We start from the raw sequence: 12086 nt of genomic DNA on the forward strand, positions 1-12086 counted from the left end.
CAATTACCAGTTAAACCAGCGCAGTGCTAAATAGCAAACAAAAGGCCTAGTCATGAAGGTGGTAAAATCTCCTGGAGCTCAAGTGGTTAAGATTCTTGTTAAAACTGTCAGTATAAAATTAAAGAGCCATGCAATATTTCAGACTGCTAAAGAACTATGGTAAAAATAACAAAAAGGGCACTTAGTCTGACATGTTTCAACATTAAAAAATACAATTTGTACAAATGTGTTTTATTTGAAATTACACCATCCAAAAACACACCCTTGTATGCATCAGTTATTCAGAGATTCATAGAATCCATCCATTCATGATAGCCAGTCATTTTACATCCCTATCAAGTCTTGCTCTAGGCTTGAATAGGAAAGGTCTTTAACAGCTTTTGTCCCTTTACTCGTACACAATAAGAAATAAAGTGTCCAAAACACTAAGTACTGATGGTTTATCAGTTGAAATCAGTATTGAAGTCATAGGCATCATCGGGATCTTCCTCCAGTTTATCAAAACGGACCGACTTGCCAGCACTTTCCTTTGCCGATTCTGTTAGGGGAAAAAAATTAAAAATATTCACAACACACAAATCCAAAAGACCTAAAATGCACTTGTTTCCTCCCAGCTGCACCACCAGTCCCCTGAAGCAACTTCTCTTCTACACTCTTGGTTGCAGGCACTCAGATGTTACCTGCTACAATGCAGGACCAGCAGTCCTGTATTGTAAGTAGGGACACGGATGGCTCATCCACAACCCAAAGAATCGCAGAGAGAAGAGCATCAGCTGCATTTACAGTGGCTTTATCTGTACCTAGATGAAACAAATATTTAATCCTTGCAATGCAGGGAAAGCCCCGCAAGGGTCATTTTTTAGTTTTCCTGGAGTTCAGCTTTCAGCCTAGGTTCACACTACTGCGAACTTGATCTATTTTTTTTGTCCTGTGTGAGGTGCAAATTTTCTGTGATTTTACTGCAAATTTCAGGAGGCAGACAGCGAACAATTCGCAGAGATGTGAACAGTGTGCTGCGAGTTTACTGCAAGTTTAATTGAAGCCTATGAAGATTAAATTTGCACTGCACTGTAGGAATTAATATTGCACACGCAGTCAACACGCACAGGACCCTTTTATTTTTCCCCTCGCACCAAATTCGCAACGCATAGATGTGAACCAAAGCCATGGAATACTATGCTTTTTACCTGACCTGCGAATCTGTGTGTTCCTAAATGCTTCAATCCCACTGTAAATTCGCATCAGTGTGAACCCAGGCTCAAACTCTAAACCATCTTCCCAGTATGGACAATTGACTCCCAAATTGTGGCTAAAGAAAGGTTACAAAAATAATTTGTCTCAATATTAAAATATACAAGGTAACACTGGTTTCAGTATATTACATTGTTTGGTGGGAATTAATGATAACAGGTTTCAGATATTAGAAGGTACGTATAAGAAAACTTGAGGCACACTGCCTTGTGTACACCCAACAGAAAAAAAATAACTTTCTTTAAGTCCCCTATAACTTTTTCGCTGTCACCAACGTATGTCATATGTCAGCAGCAGTGACCCAATTCCTTCCAGGCACCATTAGGATGTGCGCCCATCGGCAGACCCAAAAAACTTAAGCCCCCTGCATGCCACCAGTCAGATGCCAGGACTTTCAACCAGCACCTCTGTCTCTTTATGTCATGGAGAGAAAGAAAAGAAGCAGAATACAAAAAAAAAAAAAAAAAAAAAAAAAAAAACACCACACAAAAAACATCAGCATACCATAGAATAGGCTTTAGCAACAGCAAATGAGTAGTGGGAGAAATGAAATATAGCTTGTATTATCACTTAAAAGTGAACTCCAGGCAAACAATATACGGTTAAAAGTTATTGTTCTTCCTCAGCATGTGAAAGGGCAATGAAAGAAGCAGGGCACAGATGAAATCATCTTACCGCCACTCTGCTCTCTCCTACTGTCATCACAATCGCTGCAGCACAACTGGCTCTTTGTGAGGTCTGCTGTATAGGAGATTGCAAAAGGCTGATACCAGGTCGAAGTCAGGTACTTACTATACACTGCTTGCAATAATAAAAAAAAATGTAAAAAATGAATTTTCGTCTTTACATCTGCTTGGAGTTCAGCTTTAAGATAATAGATTTAGGCATCTAGTTGTACACAGCTTGATGGCAGGGAAATGCAACACATACCTTTTTGTTTTGTTTCAGATGTCAAAGATACGTCCTTAGGTTTTTTCTGCAAGACAAATGCGATTAAGCATAAGCCGAAAAATTAAAAATGAAAACACATGTACTAGTTTAATTTTTAAAAGTATCCTGGCTGGTGGCCTGCTACAACATGGAGTAGGACGTGGAAGACCCGAGCTCCGTCCAATACTTCTTAATCCACATTAATCCTGGATCCCAGCATCATCCTGTAGCAACCTGATACACCCCCTGAGGCCCCTGCACATATATTGACCTGTCTCTGCAGGTATTCGACCGGACAGGCGTTCCGAACGGCACGGCGGCCGCAACTATAGACCGCGGCTTCAGGCCTACTCGATACCGACGGCCATCCTGCCTTACTCGGCCTCCCGGGTGTCTGGCTCTCCTTCCGCCCACGTATCCTGCTCTGAGGGCTACCGGATAAGGCTCGGACGGAGCGGAATCAATCCGTACGGCGGCAGCCCCAAATCCAGGCCGTGGCTTCGGCCTGGTCCGGAGCTCCAGTGGCCATCTTGCTCCTCCCAGCCTCTTCAAAGTGCTGCGATCTGGCCTCTGGGATACCTGGCTCCCCCAATACAAGCCGATCCCCCTGCACAGGATCCTGAAAGGAGTCTGAGCTAAACAGTGCTCCCCCGCACAGCGTCAGCCTTAAATCCGGACCGGGGTTTCGGCCTAGTCTCGGTGGCCATCTTGGTGCTCTCAACCCTCTCACCAGCATTACATCCTTACTTCCTGGACTCTGCACCCACTGTTCTCCGCAACCCCTTCAGGGACATCACAGTGCTCAGACCTACAGATGACCCCTGCATCCTCCAGGTGAGTGGCACCCATATTGCTACTCTGTACTGAGCGCTCCTGACCCTCCCATCTCTCCTTTACTTCTAAATCTCGGCTAATAACCCAAGCGCCAAAGTATTGTCCTTACCTAAGTCTGCTGGGGGTACTCGGGCCTACCAGGGGTGAACGGGGACTCAAGACCTGTCCTAGACGATATATGTGGTGATTATCTTGCTGCTCTGGTCCTCCAAACCCCCCAGCTCACCCTCTTTGCCGAATCCGCAATCGCTCAACCAGATACGTCTGCCGCCTCTTATTAACAGTCATGGCTCCGATGAAACCCAAGTCCGACACGGCTGCCAAATTGGATAAATATCGCCGACAGGATAAAGACAGCATGGGGGGGGATGGTGGCGCCGCGTCGGAGGGGAGGGAGGTGGCAGGCGCGGACACAGATAGAGTGCTGGAAGCCATCTCTGCGCTCCAGGCCGCCCTCACGACCAAAATTGAGGAGGTTAAGGTAGACGTCTCCCTGGTCCGACAAGACCTGCACAAGCTTAAAAAGAGAGTTAAGACATCTGAGACCAGACTAGGAGAGGTGGAGGACGCGATCCCGCCATTACAGAATACCTCTGAACGCATGCAATACCAGATTAATCAACTCCTGGCAAAGCAAGACGACATGGAGAACAGGCTTCGTAGGTGCAACCTCCGCTTCATTGGCCTACCGGAGGGGACGGAGGGGGAAGATCCCACCACATTTCTGGAGCAATTGCTAATTACAACACATGGCAGAGAGGCCTTTTCGCCCACGTTTGCTGTCGAAAGAGCACATCGTATGCCCGCTAGGCCGCTGCCACAGGGTGCTCCACCTCGAACATTTATCGCCAAATTGCTAAACTATAAAGATCGAGACACAACTCTGCGCATGGCAAGGTTGAAAGGTAATATACCCATTAACAACGTCAAGGTTGCCATCTTCCCTGATTTTTCCACCGAAGTACAGAAACGCAGACAAAACTTCACCGAAGCCAAGAGGCGCCTACGCATCAAAAATCTCAAATATTCAAGGTTATTCCCCGCACGTCTTCGTGTGGAGGATGATGGCCGAGCCGTTTTTTTTTAAAACCCCGAGGATGCCATTGCTTGGCTGGAGCGCCGAGACAACAGAAAAGAGAATGAATAACCCCTTCTACACAGTACATGATCGTGACCTGCGACAGGGGGTCACAGGCCTCTTTTCTTATAACATGAGAGACTTTGCTCTAAACACCTCAGGAAAAACTATATACTATCACTTATTATTTTGCTGACCGGAGCCTCGGGTCAGTAATAGTCCTACAGAACACATGTATGGTGCAGCGTGACTTTGCCCCACGCACCTTTAGGGAAGTCAGTCACCGAACCTGGAATGACGCCGTCCAACTACAATCACACACAGTTATCTATCCCAGTGACTATATTTATCTATTTTCTTTATACATGATTCTGTGGGATATGTTTATTCTGGGCTCCGAAATCCAACGGCTACCCTGGTTTTTCCTTTTATTTCAAAAGTATCCTGGCTGGTCAAGGTAGTTCTCAAAATGATACCAAGGAAACATATGAAGTTATTAATTTATTCTAGAATATCCAAACTATAGCTATTAAACTTTGCAGATTCTGTACTGATATTCAAATATTTTACCTCTTCAACATTATCCTCCTCTATCAGGTCCTCCTCCATCAGTTCCTCCTCCTCCTCCTCCTCATCATCATCATCGTCTACGGGGTCTTCCTCCTCATCACTTTCCTGCTCTTCAGGCTCTGGGTTTTGCTCCTTTAGTTCAGTATCATCTAGTATACCGTTGGTCAGGTGGGAGAAGTGAAATGCAATACTGCTGGCAGGACTAGGGCACCTCAAGGCTGCAGGACAGCAAAACATAAAAAAGAAGTTTGACTCATTGGAATTATATTATAGCAGGCATGTCGAGCAGCAAATGAAACTTCTTTAATCAAAACCTATTTTAAATAATTGGGTATGGTGTAGAATCCCAGAGCAATGGAAATGTTACAGGACTACAAAAAACACAAATAAAAAATGTATTTTCTTATTTTAAGCCTTAAAATACGTACATCATGTCCCTACTACTTTTCCCTGTGGTATAGGGAGTAACACAAGCTCTCTGTAGTGCAGAGTTTGCCCTGCTTTAATCAGAAATACATTTAAAAAAAATCCCTTTTACTGCCCCTACCACAGCAGGCACACATCCCTGTCTGCATGCAAGATTTCCCAAAAATAACATTTCCCTCTAAATGCAAAGCTAGAATTTTCCTGATCCTACAGCATTGCTTCCTCTCTGGCTGTAATATCGTCTTCATTGGCAAACAGGCCACACAGATTTGACTGGTGGCAGAACGACTAGTGCAGTGATGGCGAATCTTGGCACCCCAGATGTTTTGGAACTACATTTCCCATGATGCTCGTGCACTCTGGAGTGTAGATTAGCATCATGGGAAATGCAATTCCAAAACATCTGGGGTGCCAAGGTTCGCCATCACTGGACTAGTGTGACATAACTCCAGTTGTTTAATTTTGAGTATAACCTCAAATAAAAGTTAATTATAACAAAGTACCATCATCCAATTGATATATCCCCCTTTCCCATTCCCTACCCTTTCTCCACCCACCCTACCTCAACCTTACTCAATGTGGAGTGACTCTTTATTATATGCCCCGCTATTACTACTATTCCCTTTTTATTTAGAAAGCTTTTCGCACAATCCCTTGTCCACCACGGGGGGAATCGTCTTTGAGCTGCATGGCTTTACACTTAGTCACTGACCCGTCAGGAAAGCTACTCATCTCCTTAATACATTATAGCTGAATTATAAGTGTTTCAAATGTACAGTGGGGACGGAAAGTATTCAGACCCCCTTAAATCTTTCACTCTGTTATATTGCAGCCGTTTGCTAAAATCATTTAAGTTTATTTTTTTCCTCATTAATGTACACACAGCACCCCATATTGACAGAAAAACACAGAATTGTTGACATTTTTGCAGATTTATTAAAAAAGAAAAACTGAAATATCACATGGTCCTAAGTATTCAGACCCTTTGCTGTGACACTCATATTTAACTCAGGTGCTGTTCATTTCTTCTGATCATCCTTGAGATAGTTCTACACCTTCATTTGAGTCCAGCTGTGTTTGATTATACTGATTGGACTTGATTAGGAAAGCCACAGATCTGTCTATATAAGACCTTACAGCTCACAGTGCATGTCAGAGCAAATGAGAATCATGAGGCCAAAAGACCTGCCTGAAGAGCTCAGAGACAGAACTGTGGCAAGGCACAGATCTGGCCAAGGTTACAAAAAATTTCTGCTGCACTTAAGGTTCCTAAGAGCACAGTGGCCTCCATAATCCTTAAATGGAAGACGTTTGGGACGACCAGAACCCTTCCTAGAGCTGGCCGTCTGGCCAAACTGAGCTATCGGGGGAGAAGAGCCTTGGTGAGAGAGGTAAAGAAGAACCCAAAAATCACTGTGGCTGAGCTCCAGAGATGCAGTTGGGAGATGGGAGAAAGTTGTAGAAAGTCAACCATCACTGCAGCCCTCCACCAGTCGGGGCTTTATGGCAGAGTGGCCTGACGGAAGCCTCTCCTCAGTGCAAGACACATGAAAGCCCGCATGGAGTTTGCTAAAATACACCTGAAGGACTCCAAGATGGTGAGAAATAAGATTCCTTGGTCTGATGAGACCAAGATAGAACTTTCTGCCCTCAATTCTAAGCGGTATGTGTAGAGAAAAGCAGGCACTGCTCATCACCTGTCCAATACAGTCCCAACAGTGAAGCATGGTGGTGGCAGCATCATGCTGTGGGGGTGTTTTTCAGCTGCAGGGACAGGACGACTGGTTACAATCGAGAGAAAGATGAATACAGCCAAGTACAGGGATATCCTGGACGAAAACCTTCTCCAGAGTGCTCAGAACCTCAGAATGGGTGAAGGTTTACCTTCCAACAAGACCCTAAGCACACAGCTAAAATAACGATGGAGTGGCTTCACAACAAGTCTGTGACTGTTCTTGAATGGCCCAGCCAGAGCCCTGACTTAAACCCAATTGAGAATCTCTGGAGAGACCTAAAAATGGCTGTCCAACAACGTTTACCATCCAACCTGACAGAACTGGAGAGGATCTGCAAGGAGCAATGGCAGAGGATCCCCAAATCCAGGTGTGAAAAAATTGTTGCATCTTTCCCAAAAAGAGGGTCTGAATACTTAGGACCATGTGATATTTCAGTTTTTTCTTTTTTAATAAATCTGCAAAAATGTCAACAATTCTGTGTTTTTCTGTCAACATGGGGTGCTGTGTGTACATCAATGAGGAAAAAAAATAAATTTAAATAATTTTAGCAAATGGCTGCAATATAACAAAGAGTGAAAAATTTAAGGGGGTCTGAATACTTTCCGTCCTCACTGTAAGTTATCTTATTTGTGCTTTATTTCATTATATGTCTTTTAGATTATTCCTCTTGAAGAAGCGGTGTATGTACCGCGAACCTAGTAGAGGAAAGATCAATCTTTGAGACACACTTCAACAGATATCTCTTGGGGGAACCCTGACTGTTGATTATTTCAATTTTGCTTTTAAAATGAATTCTGTATGTCATTTTATATATAACAATATTTTTTTATTCAAGAAACACATTGTCTTTTATCAGTACCGAGATAGTCAACTAAAAACATTAGGGTTGGGAACAATTGTCTGGTCAGCCTCAGCAACTGCCTGACTCACCCACCCCTCCCCCTCTTCAATGACTCCAGTTGTGCTATACCGCAATAATACACAAGAGCACAGTGTGCAATTAAAACACAGACTCTTGCAGAAGGGCTTCCAGAGTCACGGTTGTGAACACTCTGTACACACGGAGACTCCAGTGCATGGCAAAATGAGTACTGCACTCCTAGCAGCAGTACACATGTCAATATTGATTCCCTGAGGCATGGAGCAGCAAATCAACTGAAAAAAGCTTGGTGAAAGTCCAACTAAAATAGGCCAAGTAGAAAACTGCAATGTAGGCGGTTTAGAAATTGTGCTTGCCCACAACCAACCTATTTCAATAACCAATGGAAGGAATTTAATCTAGCTTACCTTTAATAATGCTCTTATTGTGTTCATCCAGAGCTTTTAAGTCAACTCCTTTTCTCATTGTAGCTATCTGCTCAGTGCTGATGTGGCAGCTAGAGGAAGCAGGTGGCTGTGTATGATAACTAAGCCTGGCTCTGTAGAAATACAAATTGATTTCTTATCAAGTGATCAGTAACATGTAACGGAAGTGCAATGTTTGAATAAATGGGAAGATATTCTCACCCCATCCAGTCATCCAGGAACAACCTGGCTGCTCCTTTTACATTAGTTACTCCGCCCTTCATCAGTAGGCCTCTCCTGCGGGCAACCAGGTCTAAAAACTCCAGGGAATTCCTGAAGTCTGAAATATTATATTTCAACATTATCTAGACGAAAAGGAAAAATAATACATAAAACATGAGGATCAGATACTAGACATTTGTATGTATACATATATTAATACATAAGTGGTCCATATAGTGAACTGGGTGGCGAGTTATTCACTTTAAGGTCATCACAGAGGACAAGGAGGCACACTTTACGTCTGGAGGAAAGGAAATTTAATCTCCAAATACGGAAAGGACTCTTCAAAGTAAGGCCTCATGCACACTGGGTGTTAAAATAACTATATAAAAACACCAGTAGCTTTGCAGTGAGTTTTTCAATGTTTTTGGTAAGCCGAGCTTGAGCGTTTATCAGCGCTTGACATTAGACCGTTTTTACAGCTGAAAAACTCCTCTCAGAACCCACTAGCTTTGGGGGTTTTTTTACAGCCAAAAACAGTTGGTAATAGCCTATGTGTGCATGGACACATAGGCTAACACGATGGGGAGTTTATTGACTGCAGAAAAAAGCCAAAAACAGCAGCTGTAAAAACGTCCAGTGTGCATGAGGCCTAAGAGCTGTGAAAAAATGAAATAGACTTCCTCAAGAGCTGGTTCTAGCCAGCTCAGCAAATAGTTTTAAAAAAAGGCCTGGATTCTTTCCTAATATAAATTTTAAAATATAATAAAATATAACTGGATACTAACATTTATAGGTAAAGTTGATCAAGGAATATCAGATAGGAATTTTTTGGCGCAAATTGGATCATGCTTTGCTATTTTTTTGCCTTCCTCCGGATCAACTGAGGTTGAACTGAATGGACTTGTGTATTTTTTCGACCAGCCTAACCATGTGTACATTTTGAAAAAAAGCTGTATCCAAACACAAACATTTTTGGAGTAGCCTACAAAACCAACATGCGTTTTTTTAAAGGCTAGTTGGGAATTTTTTTTTTTTTTTTGGTTGAATCGCTCCCATTGCAGGAGAACGTTGCTGAGAGGTAGCATGCCATGCCAACAGGCGACCAGTTTTCTCCCCCTCCTCAAGGAATGCCCGCTTGGAGAAAAATCTCTTCTTCTCTACCAAGGAGGATAGCAAATGCTCATAGGCAGATTGGGGCTGACTGCCAGGCCTCCTTAGCCAGAAGAATCTGCAATGTATCTGTCCTCCAATTCCTGCACCTGAGCTTTCATAATGTCTTTAAGGCCTGAGGAGGTCAGTTTCACCTTAATAAATTCCATAATCAACAGACCCTGCAGATAGGCCTTAAAAGCCCCCCATTGTGTTATACAAGAGCCAGATGGATCCCTAGATGTGAAAAACTCTTGCATGCTCAGTTCAATCCCTTCATGTGAGCAGAATAATTTCAGCCAAAAGGGAATAGATTTCCATGGGGCTTTGGACAGAGTAAGCGGTGGGGATACCCTAAGGTGTAATATTAAGGGAGAGTGATCAGACACTACATGGTCTGCAAGTTACATCCAAGACAAACGGAAGCATGTACAAGCTGCCCACTGCAAGATCAAGCCTAGATAAAGAACCATGTGTTTTAGAAAAGCATGAAAATTTCTCGATATACAGGTTATGGAGCCCCCAGATATCTACCCTGCCCCCCTCATGCATCAACCTCGCCAAGGCGGTACCCATGAAGATGGCAGATGACTGAGGAACTGGGCATCTATTCAAGGCTGTGTTTAAACAGTTGAAATCACTGATGAGAAGCGGCACCTCAGGCCTCCCATCCAAATAAGAAATTAGAAGCAGAATCACCATCGTCACAAAGGGCATTGGAATTTACACACAAGCCAGTATGCAAGTCAAGCTAACAATATGACAGTGTATGAAAATGAAACGACCTTCAGAGTCAATTTCCCTATCTAGTTCTTGAAAGTCCAGAGCAGCATGCACCATCACACTGACCCCTTGAGAGTAGGACGTGTGCATGGAATGGTATGCCCACCACACCCAGGAGTACCCCAAGCACTTCACTGGATTCTGTGGTTAGGTGGGTTTCTTGATAACAAAAAAATTCAGGGTTACATTTTTTAAAGGCACAGAAAAACCATAGTACGTTTAAGCAGAGTGAATACCCTAATGTTTCAAGAGATTATTGGAACGTTCGCCATGGTAGATAAAGAGGTTGTAATATTATCCGGGGCACACAGATCAGGGCATGGAAAATCCACCCAGCACACCCTGCGATAGTTTTGGGTGACCTGGTAAATCCGGTGTAAGTAGGCTGGTGAAGAATCGATTAAGGATCACCTGCGGGAAAAGCTGCCTCTCACATGCCCATCCTGGTCATGCCCCCAATATATATTTTTTTTTTGTAGTGAACACACAACCAAAGTCACATTAACAAGCCTTGTTTCGTTGTCTTCCCTGTGGCTGAACGGTTTTAATTCTGCTTTGCGAATGTGCAGCATTATAACAAAAGTGTGAAATGCCCTGAGCCTAGGCATGCATAAGTCAGGACTTCTGGATCAGGACCAAAGTCTTCCTGATCATTATTACAGGTACCTATATAGCACCACCCTCAATCCACACAGCACTTTACATATACTGTATATTGTGCATTCACAGTTATGCAACTTTACATTCTTTTTTAAATTGCTTTTTTTCTTTAAAAAAAGTTTGAGGGGATATTAATAATCCACATTTTGCCAGAGCAAAGTCTTTTCAACAATTCTCATGTTCGCAATATTAAAATGACACGAAACAAAATGCTTTTTATTCCCCAAAATAATCAATACACATCTACTACTTAGTGGCCCTGTGTTTTTACGCCTCCTTGTAATGTTCTCCGTGAGCTCCCACACTTTTCCTTTTCCCCTGACTTCTATTTGCTTTGAACAAACAGTGCATGTCATTTGTGGTCATGTGCCCTGCTTCATCTCAGGAGAGAGCAAGAGGATGGCTTTGTTCTTTTTTTTTTTTTAATCATATCCTTTTTATTGATTTTTCAAGTTATACATTGTTCATCGTAACCGGTGTAACGAACAAAAAACACATATTACAATATATGTTTCCCCATATCACCATCAATAACAAAAATATCTTACCCTTCCTTTTTTCCATTAGTCCCTCCCCCCTCCCCTGTTCCCCTATTCACCCTCCCTCCTCCCCACCAGTTGCTTATATTAAAATAGTCGTATCCTAAGCTTGGCAAGACTTAATACCCCAATAAGAATACTGTGCACACTACTTATTCCCTAATATCTGTTCCCTCGTGCAAATCTTCCTTTCCTCATTACGATTTTATATTTCCCTATTCTCTCCCTGACACCACATACCCCAGATCCCTATGAACTTCCCATAGCTTCCCCTTCTAGTATAAATTGTCCTTTCTGTTTCCACTAGTGCGTTCATTGTACTAACCCATTCTTCCGGGGTAGGGGGCGTTGTTGATAACCATGCTTTTGCAATCAGTTTCCTGGCCTGGTATAAGCATCGTACGATTGCTATTCCTGTGTGGCCTTCCCCCATATCCTCTTTAATTAGCCCCAGGACACAAACCTTAGCCTCGAGCTCCAGCCTTATCCCAAGCCTAGCCTCTATGATGTTTATGATCTCGGTCCAGTACCTAACTAGCTTCGGGCATCTCCACATAATGTGTATAAGATCGCCCGTATCTAAGCATCTGGGGCATTTGTCGTCTGGTCTACGACCAATTC

The 12086-nt window shown here is 43.1% G+C and overlaps 1 protein-coding gene across 1 annotated transcript in view; it reads right to left on the reverse strand.

Moving 5' to 3' along the window:
- Positions 1–215: 215 nt before the first annotated feature.
- Positions 216–12086, reverse strand: part of GNL3 (G protein nucleolar 3) — a 47314-nt gene continuing 35443 nt past the window's right edge. The window contains exons 11-15 of the mRNA XM_073592430.1: positions 8332–8474; positions 8113–8243; positions 4664–4881; positions 2182–2227; positions 216–538 (exon numbers count right to left, since the gene is read on the reverse strand). Of these exons, the coding sequence (XP_073448531.1) occupies positions 444–538; positions 2182–2227; positions 4664–4881; positions 8113–8243; positions 8332–8474 (633 nt within the window). The 3' untranslated portion in view covers positions 216–443. The remainder of the gene's footprint in view (positions 539–2181; positions 2228–4663; positions 4882–8112; positions 8244–8331; positions 8475–12086) is intronic.

This window comes from Aquarana catesbeiana, linkage group LG07 (genome assembly GCF_042186555.1).
Source record: "Aquarana catesbeiana isolate 2022-GZ linkage group LG07, ASM4218655v1, whole genome shotgun sequence".
In the NCBI taxonomy this organism is placed as follows: Eukaryota; Metazoa; Chordata; class Amphibia; order Anura; family Ranidae; genus Aquarana; species Aquarana catesbeiana.